This window comes from Odocoileus virginianus, chromosome 17, assembly GCF_023699985.2.
Source record: "Odocoileus virginianus isolate 20LAN1187 ecotype Illinois chromosome 17, Ovbor_1.2, whole genome shotgun sequence".
NCBI lineage: Eukaryota > Metazoa > Chordata > Mammalia > Artiodactyla > Cervidae > Odocoileus > Odocoileus virginianus.
This window is the reverse complement of record NC_069690.1, coordinates 43,415,852-43,433,743: the sequence shown is the minus strand read 5'-3', so window position 1 is coordinate 43,433,743 and position 17,892 is coordinate 43,415,852. Positions and strand designations below refer to the sequence as shown.

At 48.0% G+C, this 17,892-nt stretch overlaps 1 protein-coding gene across 21 annotated transcripts in view; it reads left to right on the top strand.

Annotated features, from left to right (window-relative positions):
* Positions 1-17,892, top strand: part of MAPT (microtubule associated protein tau) — a 120,874-nt gene that overhangs the window by 50,256 nt on the left and 52,726 nt on the right. For 19 of the 21 annotated variants that reach the window (XR_011492356.1, XR_011492355.1, XM_070479610.1 and 16 more), the window contains one exon: positions 16,414-16,530. Coding sequence is in view for 19 of the 21 variants with exons in the window: in XM_070479610.1 (XP_070335711.1) it covers positions 16,431-16,530 (100 nt within the window). In the remaining 2 variants the exon portion in view is untranslated. Of the gene's footprint in view, positions 1-4,263; positions 4,366-16,413; positions 16,531-17,892 lie in introns of all 21 variants that reach the window. The other 2 variants (XM_020881313.2, XM_070479595.1) reach the window with 1 other exon arrangement.

Below are 17,892 nucleotides of genomic sequence, written 5' to 3'. Positions count from 1 at the left end.
ACTGGGCACACCATCTGCCCTGCCTGGCCAGAGGCTGCCTCGGGGACGGCCAAGGGGTCACCACGTGTTGTTGGATGTGAAGTGGGGTGGGGCTCTGAGCCCTGAGATGCTGTTTAGTCTGAACATGCAAACAGGATACAGGAAGGTTTGGCTCAGATAATAGGCGATAAGGTTGTCATGATAATAACCACCCCTGGGACTTCGATCATTTACTGTTAGCCAGTGATGGTCCTAAGCGCTTGATATAAATCAACTCGGTTAATCCCCACGTTTTAGAGATGAGGCAGCGGGGGCTCTGAGAGGCTGAGTGACTTACCCAAGGTCACCCAGCTGGGAACCCAGACCGCCTGGCCCCAGTGTGTGGGTGCTCCCAGCCCCCACACTGCCCTGTTGCTAAGTCTGGCCCTGATGCCATGTGGGCACCTCTGTCAAGGGGGAGATTTCAGGGACAGTGTTCTTGACCTGGTGGCGTATCTTATGTGTGTTCAGAAGACACTGTTTATTTTCCGTCCTTCGAGCCGTGCTGAGTTCAGGTTGCTCATTACGGAGGGACAGTGCTGATTAGAGACAGTCTCGGCCATCCCTCTGTGCCCCGAGTTCTTCAGGGTGTGTCCTCAGACTCAAAAAATAGAAACGAAAACATCCTCAGAACTATCGCCTTCCTGTCCTCACTTCCTTACCCCTCCATTTCTTCTTGTTGTTCCATCTAATGAAGTGTTGTGGCAAAAAGAGCCAGTTTCTGGTCATTCCAGATGGCCTCTCAAACCCCGCCTGCCTCACTGCCAAGCCTGGTGAGGATGGTTCGTCTCTCCCTGCATCACCTCCCCAGCATCACCTCCCGCATCATCTCCTTGGCATCTCCCTCCCTCACCATCTCCTGTCTTCTCGTGCTCCACACGCCAGCGCTGGGAGGGGTAGAGAGCAGAGACTCCCCAGTTCTTCCCTAACACCTTCATTCCATCACCTCCGAGACCCTCTGAGACCCTCAGTCTCCTCTTCTCCCGGGGCTGACCCAGAGCTGCCTTTCACACCTTCACACTGTTCCTCTTCCTCCTTCAGGGCAGAAGCATAAAGGCTCTTGTATTGACCCCAGTTTTTATCCCTTCAGGTTGGGCCTTCACTCCCCCAACCTCAAATATCTTCCCCTTGCTCAAAACCCACACGTCATGAAAACGGTACTGAACATCAGTCTAGAACATCACAGTTCAAATCCTCTCACGTGCATTTTTCCAGTGACCCTCACAGCCATCCTGTGACATAGGTGTCCTCATGCCCGGGTTACAAGTGAAGAATCTGTGGTTCAGAGAGGGCAAGTGACTGGCCCAGCATCGACCAGCCAGAGAGTGGTCCCTATTACACCTTGAACCCAGTGCTTTGGACTCTACACCACGTGTTCTTTCTACCCCCATCCATCTGAACCGGGAACAAGGGTCCAGTTCCTCAAGGGAAGATATGGAGCCAGTGCCTACACCTTGGGGCTTCCCAGGTGGCTCAGTGATAAAGACTCCGCCTGCCAAGGCAGGAGATTCGGGTTCGATCCCGAGGTTGAGAAGATCCCCTGGAGGAGGAAATGACAACTCACTCCAGTATTCTTACCTGGGAAATCCCATAGACAGAGAAGCCTGGCAGGTTACAGTCCACAGAGTCTCAAAGAGTTGGACACAACTTAGCAATTGAGCATGCACGTGCACACCCACACCTTGGTTTGAGCCCAAACCAAGGGCTCAAGGAATCCAGCCATTCATGCAGCTGACAAGCTGGACTTGGTGATTCCTCGAGGGGAGTTAGGGCTGAGCGGCCTCTAAAGGGGTTGCTGCAGGATCAGGAGACCCCGTTTCATGGGAGAGCGCCAGGGCCAAGGGGAAGCGAAGCCAGGAACCCTCCAAGTTCACCTTGGGCGCCAGATGGAGGGTGCCTCCCCAGCACCTGCTGTGAGGGTGAGGCTGTGCAGTGCTCTCAAAGGGCCTTGAGAGAAGGCAGCCTAAGTGCTATTCATCAGCCCCAGGAATGGCTGATGAGGGGCAGGTGCTTCTGAGAATCCATAATGCTCTTTGGCAAATGGCCCGAGGTGCCTCTGAGAGGCCTCCCAGCACCTAATGTGCCACTGAGGCAAAATCCTGACCTCAGGGGTCCATTCATCATCGGATATAGCCGTGTCCTCACATCTGTGACATCTCTCCACCCGGCGTTCTTTCCCAGCGACTTCCCATCCCTGAGCTGAGCTTCCCAGCAAATCACTGCATGCCAGACTCTGTCCCCAACTCTGGCATGACCTCTAAGTCTACTTGGGCCTCTCTGTGCCTGTTTCCCCGGCTGCAAAATGGGGCTAAGATGACCCATGCATGTGACAGAGATGTGGTTAGAATGACTCCTCTTACTTCACAGCTTTGGAGTGGGGCTTCGTGATTTATCAGTAAAGGTGTCCAAAGACCTACCCTGTGTCAGACTGGAGGCTGAGACTGCAGATTCAAAGGCATGACATGCCCTCCCTCAGCCTGGGCTAGTGAGCATCAGTGTATAAGATGGGGAAAATAAGATAATGACATACCCTCCCTTCACATAGGTTGTTATGAGCACTAATGGGATATAATATGTGTTAACAGTATCCCGTTAATAAATGGGAAGATTATGGGTGGCTAAAAAAAGGTGGGGGGAACTTCAAAGTCCCCCCCGCCCCAGCACTTTTTAAGTGTAATCTTCTGTTGGGTCATGAACCACTTGCTGCATGTCAGAGCTGGAGGGCCGAGATACAACAGCAAAGCTAGAAATTGTATCCATTGGAGATCAACCAGAAATTAAGATAAAGCTTATTAATATCAGCATATTTATTAAGCAAATTAAGTAAGCTACAGAACTACTGGTATAATATGGTCTCATTTAGGGAAAATTATATGTGTATATAGGAGAGGTGCTTGCAAGGAAGTTCCCTAGAATGTTAACAGTGGTTATTTTGCTTTCCTTTTTTCACGTTTTTGTATTTGACTTTTTAATAATGACTCTGGGGGTTCCTGGTGGCTCAATGATAAAGAATCGGCCTGCAGTGCAGGAGACATAGGAGACATGGGTTCAATCCCTGGTTTGGGAAGATCCCCTGGAGGAGGGCATGCAACCCACTCCAGTATTCTTGCCTAGAGAATCCCATGGACAGAGGAGCCTGGCGGGTTACAGTCCATGGGGTCTCAAAGAGTCAGACATGGCTGAAGGGACTGAGCACAGCATGGCATGAATCACTTTTATAAAACAATAAATTCTCTTCTCTCTCTCAATTAAGGGTGGCTTGGCCAAGGGGGGAAAAAAAGGCAATTTTTTTGTTCTGATTTTCTTGGCTTTGACATCAGAAGAGATTCCTTTTTATCCATTTGGTGCTCTGAGTTCAGGGGACTCATCTCAGAATGAAAGTGGTGACCAGGGCCTGGTGACTGGCAGCCCCTGAATGGGACAGGTGCAGAGGCCACCTCCACATGTGGCAGTGATGTCCTCATTGAAGGCTAACTGATCAGTAATTTATCAGGAAGGGGTTAGGAGGGAAAACTACTGCAGTTCTGAAAACAAAGGCCACGCAAGCATGCTGTATCACCCTAATAGACGCTCCAGAACTGTTTAGCTACACCAGCAGTTACAAAGGAGTGGGAAAAAAGAAAGCAGAAACTTTGAGCTTAAGACCAGAATTGTCCTCTCCAACACAATCTGTGGATTTTCTGAGTGGTGGACATGAGCCAGCTGACATCAGCCATGACACATCGTGTGTGCACGGCAGCACCACCTCCCCCCAGAAAGCAGCTTCATTCATGCTTTCGGACAATTGTTGATTGTTCTCTTTGGATTGCGGCCCAGGATTATTCCAGTTTCTTCTCACCAACCTAAGTCTTTCCTCTCTCTGGGCTCCTTCATCTTCTCTCCGCTTAATTTGGCAACTCTGCTTGAAATCCAGGAATTATCATTATCAGTATTATTGGTCAGATTTGGTTCTAGAACATTCTCTGGTACCCAGTGATGGGACGTGAACACAGCTCACACTTTAGAGTTCCTTTGAGGTTTGCCAGGCCCTATTCCCTCCAGCAAGTCTTCTGAGAACTTCACTGTGCTGTGGGGGTGCGGGATGCCACCTGTCTGCCGGGGGCGTGAGAGGAGGGGAGCGACACAGAGACACAGCTCCCAGTTGGGACCAGCTGTCAGGGAAGAGCATCTGAAGCATCAGAGCTGCCATGAGCCAGCCCAGTGTTTACTTGAACCCCAGAGACTCTTTCTCTTTCTTTCATGCAGTTGGCTTCCCACTTCCTAAGCAGAGGGATTTCCTGCTGACCTGGAGCCCAGACTTCACCTCCCCCAAGGGGACTACTTGCCTGCCTTTCACTCATCTCAAATGTAAATATCTTAAAGCAAAACAATTGGACCGTAAACATTAAAGAATAAAGTGTAGTGGGTTACTGGGTAGTCCAGTGGCTAAGACTCTGCTCTCCCAATGCAGGGGACCTAGGTTCAATCCCTGGTCAGGGAACTAGATCCCATATGCTGCAACTAAAGATCCCATGTGCTGCTACTAAGATGTGGCATGGCCAAATAGATATGTTTTACAAAATAGAATGTAAATAAAAGAGAAAGTTTTCAAAAGAAAAGTTTTGCTCAGTTGAGCAGATCCTGATGCTCCTAAAATGGGTTACCTCTATCACTGCTTGATTGAATCACTGTTGCCAGTTGGCTTCACAGAGTCTGATTCTGGGGCCAGGCTGCTTGGCACCAGAGCCATGACTCCATTACACGTCTGCTGTGTAACCTTGGCCAAGTTCCTCAACCTCTCTGTGCCTCCGTTTCCTCACCTGTAGAGGCAGACGTAATAATAGAGGCAGTTGTGTGAATTAAATGAGCCAATACTTGAAAAATGCTTGAAACATGGCTCCTGTCATTATGAGGAATCCTGTTTTTCACCAGAACACACAGCAAATTCATGAAGGAGCAGAAAAGGGACCAGAGCAAAGGAATGAGGGGACGCAGGGGCCAAAAATAACCTTGGAGAACCAAGTTCATTTTAAGGTTATTTTTAGATTTCTCCCTACTTGATCTTCCACTATCTGAGAGCTCCATTTAGGGTGTTTGTTTTTTTATAACAGCTTTACCGAGATATGTCACATGCCATAAAATCCACCCTTTGAAATGTACAATTCAGGGACTTCAGTATAGTCCCAGAGTTGTCCAGTATCACTACTCTGGAATTCCAGTTGAGTTTTTTATCTGAGGGGGTCTAAGGGCGATCGTCCTTTTTCTGGACGGCGCTACCGGACCTGGGGGCAGTGATTCCGCTGAGTCACGGTGGCGGCCGGGGAGCCTGCGCTGCTGCCTCCCGGAGAATCTGGGCGGCCGGCTGGGCTGCTGCAAGCCGGCTCCGCGGCCCTGGCACGTGCTGCCCCCTAGCGAGGGCTGCCGCCCCGCCGGACACAGCCCACCCGGCGCCTCCAGGGAGGGGACTCTTGCACACAAGAAGCTCCTCCTGGGAGCGGACTGCAAAGACAGTGCATCCTGCATGGGGCCCGTGAGCCAGGGTGCCGGACCAGCCCCTGACACAGGCTTTTTTCCTTCCGTCCTCGACTCTTAACTTCATCCAGCCGGGACGAGATCATTTCCATGGGTAAGGCAGAGGAGAAAAGGGCTGTTTTTAAACTCTTGGTTGGGAAGGCAATAATATGATACAGTATCTGAAAGATGAGTTTAGCATCAGAAAATCAGAGTTCACATCCTATCCTACTCTGCCTCTTCCTAGCTGTGTGACGCTCAGCAGGTTCCTGAACCTCTCTGAGCCTGTTTCCTCATCCAGAAAGTGGGGAGAACAATTCCTCTCGTGGGACTGTTGTATTACAGAGATTCCATTTCTCTCTCTCCCCTGTTTCCTCCCTTCTTCTGATGTCTCTGCGACTGGCTTATAGTCAGGACTCGAATAAACAGATGTTGTTCATATTCCAAAGCCAGCAACAGTGTCCACTGTTGCCCTGGCTTACTCGAGGAGCTTTCTAGAATCAGAATGCATTGCTGTGGGTAAGACGATTAGAAGGAATAGGAAGAATGGCAGTAGGCATAGGAAGGCTATTTGGTCTTCATCTCCTTCAGGGAGATACGGCCCCAGGTCAGCTGAAACCCGCAGACCCCTTGGAGAAATGGGTAGGAGCACAGGCCTGGGGCCGAAGACAGAGAGCGGCATCTAAACTGCCAGAAATCTATCCTCCAGAGGGAAGTCAGGTCTCAGGCTGCCCTGGTGGTCTCAGGCAAGTCACTTAGGCTCTTGGGGCCCTTTACCTGGCTGGGTTTTGCATCCTGCCCGTCTCACAGGTTTGTGGTGAGCCAAATGTTGTGTCCTGGGAAAGTGTCCAGGAAAATGGCAGGTGTACTTCAAATAGTGAGCAGGGTCTCGTGGTGATGCTGCAGAAGTCACCTCTGAGCTGGGCTGGGCGCCTGGGGTTCCGTCATCCACCTCTGAGTGACTCAGAGGGTGGCCTGGAATGATCAAAAACAAAGCTGCCTCTGCATCTAAGCAGAGCTCAGCACACAGAGCACATGAACTCTACCAAGTGGAAAATTGATCCATCTTACAGCGGGGAAAGCCCTGTTCCTCGGGACCAAAAGGGACCCGAGGTCTCACCTGCACATCCCTATGCTCCTGAGGGTCTCGGGGCCGGGGGAAGCCTTGGCAAAATGAGGAAGAAGCTGAAGTTTATTTGAGGGTCCTTGTCATCCCTCTCTTCCACCATCCCACCCCTTCCTGCCCTCACCTTTCCTCTCCCTCCACCCCGGTTTTACCATTATCAGACAAATGTCACACTAAAAAAAGCTCTATATTATCTTGTTTCCAAACTTAAAAGACCGTGGTAATCATTATTGGATACATGGATAAGCAAAATGTGGTGCATTCATACAATGAAATACCATTCGAGGAATGAAGTCCTGACACGTGCCTCAACACAAGTGAATCCTGAAGACATTATGCTAAGCAAAGGAAGCAAGACACAAAAGCCCACATTAGATGATTCCATTTATGTGTAATCTCCAAAACTGGTAAATCCACAGAGACAGAAAGTAGATTAGTGGTTGGCAGGGCATGGGGGGAGGAGGAGGATGAGGAAGTGCTTAATGGACACAGGGTTTCTTTCTGGGGTGATCAAAGTATTTCTGAACGAGATAGAGGTGATGGTTGCTCACTCTAAAATGATGACTTGTGCAGACTTCCATGGTGGTCTCCATGGTCTTCCATGGTTAAGGCTCCAAGCTTCTACTAGAGGGAGGTGCAGGTTCAATCCCTTAGTTCGGGGAACTAAGATGCACATGCTGCAAAGTGCGGCCACAGAGAAAAAAAGTAAAAATGACTTGTGTGTTGTGTGGATTTTATTTCAATCAGAAAAATTAAATAGACTAGATTGGGGTTTTCGTGGTGGCTCAGTAGTAAAGAATTCACCTGCTGATGCAGGAGACACGAACTGGATTCCTGGACCGGGACCAAAAAGCAACTAGGCCCGTGCACCATAACTATTGAGCCTGTGCTCTAGAGCCCGTGACCCGCAACTACTGAAGCCCGTCCGCCCTAGAGCATGTCCTCTGCAACGGGACAAGCAACTGCAGTGAGAAGCCCGTGCCCCGCAACTAGAGAGTAACTCCTGCTCGCCGCAACTTAGAGACAGGTCCACACAGCAACGAAGACCCAGCGCAGTCAAAATAATGAACTAATTATTTTTAAAAAGCAAGCACTATGCCTCATTCACAGGAAGAGCTCAACAGATAGGTGCTTTAAAAAAAAAAGTCTCAACCTAAAAGTTAAAAAAAAAAAGAGTGGTTTGCAGCAGTCATGTCTGATTCAGGGGGTTCCTACCTCCTTGTGCCTTCAGCCCCTTCCCCTCTCCTGTCTTCGCCTTTAGCCTCTCTTCACCTGCTCTGTCCCCTTTGTTCCTCTGTCACCCCCTCTCAGCCCTGCAGACACTTTTCTGCCTTTTCCTGACCTCCCCCACTGCCCCCAAGCTCCCACTGGGTTTAGGGGCTTGTGATTCTATAGGACCAGACACCATGAACAAACAAGCCCCTTCCCCATCACGGGCCTCAATTTACCAGCTACAGAATGACGTGGAGAGACTCCAGGACCCTCTGGTTCTTGCTCTCTCTTGTCAGGTGGCCGTGCTTTTCCAAGGGTCCCTAAAAAAGGGGCCCGTTTTCATTTCCTGGTCTAACTCAACTTTTGTGCCGCCGCTCTAAAATTTCTTCCTTCCCTTCCAACCCAGCGCCTCTGGGTCACTGCCTGGGAAAACAGAACGGAGGAGATCAGAGAGAATGAGAAAGAGATGGGTTGATTTAAAAGAATAAGAAAGCAGAGCACGGCCTTTGGACAACAGCTCTTGGCATGTTTACTTTCCTGTCTGCGCGTCTCTTAGATTATAGGGATCTGTGAGGGGGTGGTGACCACAGCTTGTCTGGGTTGTGTACCCACCTCAGAGTTATGCTTATTTTTGTCTTTTCAGTCTGCTGTCTTTGACGTGCAGTTGTGCCATTTGTCAGCTGGTTTATCTGTTCTTTGTCCAGTTCTCCCAGAGAAGTCATTCCCCTCCCCTGGGAGACACCAGGGATCAGTGACAGTGGGAAAGGAGGGAGGCAGGGCTGGGTGTACAGACCCTCAGCTGTACCAGGATGCCAGGGCCCCCCTGCCTATCAGCCAGACCCGGGCTAGAGAGACTCCTGCTGTCCTGTGACCGACCCTCCCAGGGCTTCCGAGATGGAGGACACAGGCCTGATCGATCCACTTAGAATAAAATGTTGGAGCAGGAAAGGAGCTCGGAGTCACTGGGTGACATGCAGGAGGCTAGGAGAAGTGACTAAGTCACAGCTTCGGGGTGTGAGCCCTGGACAGTACTGCTTCCACACCCCAGACCTGTGCTGCCACGATGGGAAACTGGGGGCCGTTTGATGGTCCTGGCTGGAAGAACCGGCAGTGAGGGCCCGAGTGTGCCGTCAGGACACAGGCTTTGCATCCTGCCATCGCTTCTTCCTGGCTGTGTGACCTTGGGTGGGTTACCTCCCAGATTCCTCATCTGTGCACAAGCGACCCAGACAGGTCCCACCCGATGGGACTTGCCTTCTCATGCTCAGCGTCTGTCCTGAGACTCAGAAGAGCTACTTCATTTTACTTTCAGAGAACATCCTCCTGTGGGTTCTATTTGCTGCTTATGTCGAGTAGCCTTTCACAGATGCTCTAGAACTCTGACTTGTCTTTTTTTTTTTCCCAGTTGTGCTGGGTGTTTGTCGTGGCACACGGGGTTCTCTCGTTGTGGCACGTGGGCTTCATTGCCCTGAGGTGTGTGGTATCTCAGTTCCTAGTGCAAGTGAAAGTGTTAGTTGCTCAGCGGTGTCTGACTGTTTGTGACCCCACAGACTGTAGCCCACTACAGGCTCCTCTAGTCCAGAGAATTCTCTGGAGAATTCTCTCCAGAATTCTCGAGGCAAGAATACTGGAGAAAGGACTTCCCTGGTGGTCCAGTGGCTAAGACTCCAAGCTCACAATGCAGGATACGTGGGCTCGATCCCTGGTCAGGGAACTAGATCCCAGATGCTGCAACTAAGACCAGGTGCAGCCAAATAAATAAATAAAAAAGAATACTGGAGTGGGCTGCCATCCCCTTCTAAGGGGAATGCACATCCCCTGCATTGGAAGGCAGATTCTTTATCCCGGACCACCAGGGAAGTCCCCTGGACTTGTCTTTCTTAATATGACTGCTCTGGTGGCCTCACTGAACCAGGAGGTCCATGAACCTAAAGCCATTTGCCGTCCTGGAGTTAGCAGGAGGGGCAGGGGCGGGGTGCCTCCCTGTTTAGAGAGGTCTTCCCATGCATTCCACTTTTTATCCCAAAGGAAGATACTGGCACTTGAGACTCACAGTTTATTTTGCATACTGAATAGTAGCCTGTGTTTTTAAGGATGATTTAATCTCTCCTTGCAATTCCTTCAGCTTCCTTTTAGTGCTTCTGACTTTCTCCAGCCTTGCTGGGTGGTGTTGGTGGTAGGGAAGTGGGGGATCATTGGAACCAGGGTAGTGAGACCCACTGCCTTGTCATCTGCTCCATGGAGCTAAGGCAGCCTGGCTCATAACACGGGCTTATACCACAGATGCTGTCCCCAGTCCCCAGAAGAGTGGGGCACAGCCTCAAGCCCCAGAATGACCCTTAGTTCTCCTGCTCCTGCCCTGAAACCTCTGGAAGCAACTGAAGAAAAATCAACATCAGGGGGCTTCCCTGGTGGTCCAGTGGTTAAGAATCTGCCTACCAATGCAGGGGACACCAGTTCAGGAAGATCCCTGGTCTGGGAAGATCCCACATGCCACAGGGCAAACAAGCCCATGTGCCACAACTACTGAGTCCACACTCTGTTGCCCATGAGCTGCAGCTACTGAAGCCTCCATGCCCTAGAACCTGTGCTTCATAACAAAAGAAACCACAGCAGTGAGAAGCCCTCGAACCTCAGCTAGAGAATAGCCCTCACTTGCTGCAACCAGAGAAAGCCCACTCATATCAACAAAGACCTGGTGCAGCAAAAATAAATAATTAATTTTAGAAACAATACTATTTATAAAAACAAACAAGAAACAACATCACTGCAAAAATCCTCACTGAGAAAATAGGAGGAGACCAAAATGTGCAACATTAAAAAACTTCACTATGGAGATATATATATATATATATATATATATATAGAGAGAGAGAGAGAGAGAGAAGAATAAGTACTGGAAAAGTCAGAAGCAGGAGTCTATAAACTGTGATCCGCAGGCCAAATCTGGTGTTAGCTAAGGATGGTGTTTACATTTTCAAATGGTGAAAAAAAAGAAAAGAAAAATATTTTGTGACACATGATATTTTATGCAACTCAAATTTCAGTGTCTGTAAATAAACTAATTGAGACACAGCCATGCTCATTCATTTATACATCTATTACCAATGTCTGCTTCTCTGCTGCAGAGTGAGTAGTTGTAACAGAAGGCACGGCCCACAAACCTAAAATACTTACTATCTGGTCCTTTGCAGAAACAAATTGCTGACTCTTGACCTGAAACTAAAGTGGAATACTGTTCTGTTGTAGATCCATTTGTTTCAAATCCATAGCGAGTGCTCTCCGTCATGTCCAATCCACCAGGCTCCTCTGTCCATGGGATTTTCCATGTAAAGGGTACTAGAGTGGGGTGCCATTTCCTACTCCAAGGCATCTTCCCGACCCAGGGGTCAAACCTGTGTCTCTTGTGTCTCCTGCATTGACAGGCAGATTCTTTATCCCTAGCACCACCCGGGAAGCCCTTCAAATCCCACAACAATTTCAAATTATAGGGACTTCCCTGGCAGTCCAATGGTTAGGACTCTGCGCTTCCACTGCAAGGGGTATGGGTTCAATCCCTGGTCAGGAAACTAAGATCCTGCATGCTATGCAGCGAGGCCAAAAAATATTTTTAAATAAATAAATAGAAATAAAACTTGAATACTTAAAAAATTTAAATTATAATGGAAATCAAGAGGGAGAGCAGAATCTATTTTCTAGAACTTATTAAATCGAATCAATCACAAGTTAGTAAAATGAGGTGCGGGGGATTCTTTTGAGCAGCGATATTTTATAGACAGAACCCACTCTTGTTGACCAGCTGTTTTAGCCCCTGATGTTTTTCCCTCTGACTGTGTCCCCCCCCCTGCCTCTTTCCCAGCCATCCAAGCCCCCACCTCTGGTGTAATTCTGGACTCTGATCTCTCTCTCTGACCCCAACCCAATTTTGAAACCCAGTCTAATGTCTAAAATACACTTCTTGGACCTATCCCTTCCTTTCCGTGCCCTCTTCCTACTCTCCGGTTCCGGCCTTTTTGCTGTTGCCTGGACCAGTGCGGTCACCTCCCTGCCAACAGTCCTTTCTTACCTGTCCAGTTGGCCCTGCCAATCACTGCCCAAGTGACCTTAGAGAGCCTCTTTTATGCTTCCCTGCTCATGCCTGTGAACAAAGTCCACACTGGCCACCTTGCCCACCTCCAGACTCATCTAAGTGAAAAGCAGCCACCACGTCACATGTGTCATCCCATCCGTTGTGCAGATGGGCAGGGAAGGGACCAGGGCAGCCACAGCACAGGCAGCCCCTCTGAGCTGGACATAAGCCAGGGGGGTGGGAATCACCTTGGAAAATAGAGTGGAAGCCCAAAGGGAAAGTGGTTCACTCTGCACAAACACTGCTTCGACTTTCACTGATGCCGAGTTTGCCTGTTAAGTACCATCTCGATACCTTTGAGGTCACTTGGAGTTCATGCTTATTATCAAACCTGTGCTGATTCTGGCTGCCACCTGGTGCATTTTGCCGTCCTCACTTTGTGCAAAGGAATGAGCTGACAGATGGGGACAGTGCTTGGGCAGTGGGGAAGCTCAGCAGGAGGGCTGGGGCGGCAGCTCTGAGTAATCAGAAGACTACGTTCATTAGTGAGCCCATCTTTTCAGGCATAACTAGAGTATGGGCTTTAGGACTTAGTGATGAGCAGAGGGTGGTGAGCTACTGCGTGTGTGGGTCCCTAGCTCCTCACACCTCCCAGGCTCCGTGGGAAGAGCTGCTTTCTCCAAAATCCATGATGCTTTTTAAGTTTGTCTTTTTTTTTTAATGTGGACCATTTAAAATTTTTTATTTTTAATTGGAATGTAATTGTTTTATAATATTGTAGTTGTTTCTGCTGTACAGCATGAATCAACTTTAAGTATACATATTGATGTGGACCATTTTTAAAGTCTTTATTGAATTTGTTACAATATTGCTTCTTATCTTATGTTTTGGTTTTTGGGCTTCGAGACATGTAGGACCTTATTTCCCTGGCCAGGGATTGAACACATATGCCCTGCATTGGAAGGTGAAGTTTTAACCACTAGACTACCGGGGAAGTCCCCAAAACCCATGATTTTAAGATATGAGCAACCATCTCTTATGTCTCCTGTTTACTGGCAGGCGGGTTTTTTACCACTAGCGCCACCTGGAGTATTCACTAAAACCAGCTGCAGGCTGAACAGGGTGACCTGATTTGGTTGGCCTGGCTCACCTGGGCCGGGGGAAGCGTCTCCAGCCAGTTTGGGAGGCCTCGTGCTTCTGGGCTGTGGTCATTGTTCCCAGGTGGGGCTCCTGGCGAGTCAGCAGACGAGGTGACTCATGGATCAGTCTCAGGGACTGGCAGTTGGGCAGTGACCAGGCAGGTCCTGAGACAGGCTTCATTAGGAGGTGGTAAGGGAGGTGTTGCTTCCTAGGGTTGTGTGGGGAGCAGTTGTTGATTCCTTGGGTAATGAAACTTGTTCCTCTTAGCACAGGGGTTCTGATGTTTGGGGGCTTTCTAAGGAAAATAGACCATCAGCATACCTCAGGGTAGAGAATATCACCACAAAATCCTGAGCCTTGAAGGATGAATGAGGACTTGGATCTTCCCAGGATAACATCCTGCTCATCCTTGGGGAGATATCAGAGGCTTGGAGAAGTGCAGCCTCAGGAGCCTCCCCCAAGAGCTCCTTGAGGGTCAGGGACCTCAGTCAGAATGAAAAGGGACCCCTTTTCTATAGGCAGTGGCTGCCAAAGTGGGGCCAGGCCTCCCACCCTCTGCCTCACCCAGAAGAGGTCTCACTGACCTCATTCTTAGAACCCTCCTAAGCCATCCCAGCTTCTTATCCTACATAGTGGAGGGAGGAGGGAGCTCAGACACCCACATCAGCGTGTCCTGCCTAGAAGGGAGAGGTATGAAGCTGGACGTGAATATGCCAGCGGCCAACTGGTATAAGCGCAGAGTCAAGCCTGGCTGTCCCCTCCACCCACCTCGGTCGAGTGTTACGTGGAAGGTCGGCTCCAGGTGGACCCTCCCACCCTGTAGCCCAACATTGTGCAATAGTTGTCAGAGGTGAGAACATTCTGCAACTCATAATACATTTAGACAGTACATGACATCAAGTCCGCCCTCCACACCTTGACGTGGCTGACTTTACTCACTGATCACAGAAGCCAGAGCTAGTATAGTGGAGGCAGGAAGGAGACGGGCCCTGCCCTCACCAGCGTGTGTTACCAGCTCGCCCATGGCCACTGAAAAACAGCCGTGGAATTAGATCAGAAATGTGAGAGGGTAACTATTAACAAGTTATAACAGAAAAGTAGAGATTTAAAGTAAAGAATGCAGGGGTATCCCTGTCGATCCAGTGGTTAAGACTGTGCTTCTGCTGTCTACACTTCTACTGCAGGTGGCGTGGATTCAATCCCTAGTCAAGGAACTAATATCCCACCAGCTGTTTGGCACAGTCAAAAAATAAAAAATAAAGAATGTAAACAAAGTTAGAAGGTAAGAACAGATGAAAACAAAGAAAGGGAAATAGCAGCCCAAACTTTAAAAATAAAAATTAAAGATTATAGATTTATGTTAAAATTATGAAAAATTAAAAAATATGAAAAATGATAAAAGTTACAATTATAAAAAGGAAAGTTTTTTTTAAGTCACCTAAAAGTCTAGAAAAATGGAAGATAACAGGGAAATACATTTTAAATGGATTACAAAAGGTTAACGACCCTCTGAGGAACTTTTACCATCTTTCTATAAGTTGAAAATTATCTCAAAAAATTAACATAAAAAGTGAAACACTAACATGAATCTGGAGTGAAAATTCAAAGTAAAAAAATGAAACAATGTAAGGATTTAAATAAATATATGTACAATAAATCAATACAATAAATAAATATATAAAATGAATAAATAATACAATAAATAAATGTCTATTTAGATATGTTTTATTGCATATATTTTAATACATATATGTATTACATGTCTTTATATGTATGTATGTAATAAATAAATATATGTAATAAATCAAATAAACATGTAAAATAAATCAAAACACAGCTGAGATTTTAAGACTTTTTAAAATCTTTAATTTTAAAGGATTAAAATTATAAATTTTAAAGGCAGGAAGTAAAAGCAACTAGAACAGGGGAGTTTCAAATATGATAAATATAAAGTAGAAAATAAATAATATGAGATAATTAGATAATTTAAAAGGAAGATATCAAAGTAAAAGAAGACTCAAGTTACAGAGATAAAAATGTAAAACCTGGAATAATCCACCAGAGTAGCATGAATGAACCAAAGCAAAAGGGCATACTCAAAAATTCAGAAATTCAAGTTTATGAGTTATTTTAAGATAAAGAATAAAATATTCTTAGTAAAGATGAAGGCAGGGAATTCCCTGGCAGTCCAGTGGGACTCTGAGCTCTCATTGCTGGGGGCCGGGGTTCAATCCCTGGTCTAGATACTAAGATCCTGTAAGCAATGGGGCACAGAAAAAAAAGCCAATGAAGACAGAGTATGATTAGATGATTGTTTCTGATCCAAGAACATGGTTTGTCTCTCCATTAGGGTCATCTTTGATTTGTTTCATTGGTGTCATATGGTTTTCTGCACACAGGTCTCTTGCCTCCTAAGTTTATTTGTGGGTGTTTTACTCTCTTTGTTGCAATGGTAAAAGGGATTGCTTCCTTAATTTCTCTTTCTAATCTTTCATTGTTAGTGTATAGGAATGCAAGACTAAGAACAGAACAGGGAACTCGGCTTAATGCGCTGTGGTGTCCCGAGTGGGAAGGAAGACCGAAAGGGCGGGGATGAGTGTATACGCATAACTGACTCACCTTGCTGCATAGTAGGAACTAACACAGCATCGTCAGTCAACTGTGCTCCAATAAAAATTAATGTTAAGAAATTGTTTCTGGTGGGCTCTGTTGAGCTGAAGCTGAGTCTAGGCTCGGGCTTTTGGGGGAGGATGTGCATTGCTGCTCATTAGCCCCAAATTCACACCTCCCACTGTGCCCGGTTAGGAACTTAGCCCAGCCCTCGGAATGCACACATAAGAGTTCTAAAGGGATCCAATGAGGTGAGTGGAAGCCCCACTCTGACTCCTAGTGGGGCCACCTGGCTCAGAGCTGGGGCGTCAGAACACCTGGGTATGATTGAGCAATCACGTTGCTTCTCTGCACCTCCTTTTCCTTACTGGCACTGCCCAACCAATGCCTTCCCTCTCTGTAAAAAACAAAAACAGGAAACCATCAAAGTACTGGTCAGCAGCATTTGCTCTATCATGAAGTAGAAAGAGCATTGGGCATAGAAACAAATCAGGCCCCTTGAACCTGCCCGCCTGGTGGTTTTGGATATGAACTGATGTGATGTTGGTCAATGAAAAGTGCACACATGCATGTTGATAATGCTTGGGCAGAGATACCCCTCCAGATGAGGCTGGGTACTCGTTGGAGAAGGGAAAGGAGAGGCAGAAATCTGCCTTCCATGAAGTGGGGAGGGGCACCTCTGTCTCCCTGTCCCCGCCTCCCCTCGCCCCAGCACTTAGCCTGAGCACAGCCCATCTTTTTTCCCCAGGTGGGCCTTGAACCAGGATGGCTGAGCCCCGCCAGGAGTTCGACGTGACAGAAGATCATGCCCAGGGAGACTATGCCCTGCAAGACCATGAGGGCGACATGGACCCCGGCCTGAAAGGTTAGTGCACAGCTCTGCCTAGAGGGCCAGGCGCCCTGGAGATCACAGGCAGCCATACTGCTTTGGGAAGAGCTGGCAGGAAGTGTTTGCATCCTGATTTTTAAAGGAGTTTTAAATACTTTATTATTTTAGATTATCCATAGATTTGAAACCTCATTCATTTGAATGAACCAACAGAACTCAAAATGTGAGGCTATTTGAAAATCTGCCTTTGCAAAGGAGAGTTTGCCACAATGCATGGATGTATTGTGACAAAGACTGCAGGGGGCTTGTCAGTCTAATTAATACAAGGGCAATCTGTTGAGTCTTTAGCCACACCCATGAACCTATAAATCAGCAGAATTCATTAGCATGCAAAATACATAACTTTAGGGCCTTCCCTGGTGGTCCAGTGGCTAAGACTCCTTGCCCCCAGTGCAGAGGGCCTGAGTTTGATCCCTGGTCAGGTAACTAGATCCCACGTGCACAACTAAGACCTGGCACAACCAAATAAATAAATAAAAATAAATAAATATATATTTTAAAAATGCATGACTTTATACATTTTTTTTTTCCTCTTCCTTAATAGGCCTGTAAGGTCCCTATTTGGCCAGAGTTGATTAGCTCTGGGTTTCCTATTGTTGTACCTATAGCACTAAACCACATCAACTTCTAAATGTTCTATAATACAGTCTTTTGGCTAAAGTGGCTTGGCCTCTTCTCTGCCTCTCATCCCCACCTAGTTTGGGGAGCCCCGTGGGGCACACAGCGCCCTCTTTCTGGCTCTGACTGCCAGTCCCCACGTTGGTGCGAGGAGCAGCAGGCTGGCCCGTGGAGCAGTGGTTGTGCTGCAAGGAGCCCTTCTCCCACAGTGTCCCTGGGGGCCAGTGCTCCCTGGAGCAGCCCTCAGAGCGGGATAAGAAAGACTAGGTCCCTGTCCTCCAAACCCATTTCTAAGGAGACAAAATGGCAGTCGACTTTTCTCTTTAAATGCTGCAAGTAATAAAAACACTTTGCAGCCTGGGGCGTGGGGTGGCGGATGGACGTGGTGGAGTTCCAAGGTGGGAGGGAACCTCTTCCTGGTACATCCATCGGAGAAGTGTCCTTGGGAGAGGCAGGGTCACCAGGAGGAGCCCTGGGTTGGGGAAGCATGCAGAGCTATCATTCCCACATTGGAGATGTTTCAGGACTCACTGGGGACCCTTGTTTCAAAGGCTGACTTCTCTGTACCTGTTTAAGCAGAGAACACACTGGAGGCAGAGCTTGGGAATCAGACAAATGGGCTCCAAGTTGGGGGAGGTGAGGGAAGGCATGGACTGTCCTGGGAGCTCAGAGTCTGCCCTCTGACCTTCTTGGGAGCCCCCAGCCTGAAGCTCTGGGTGA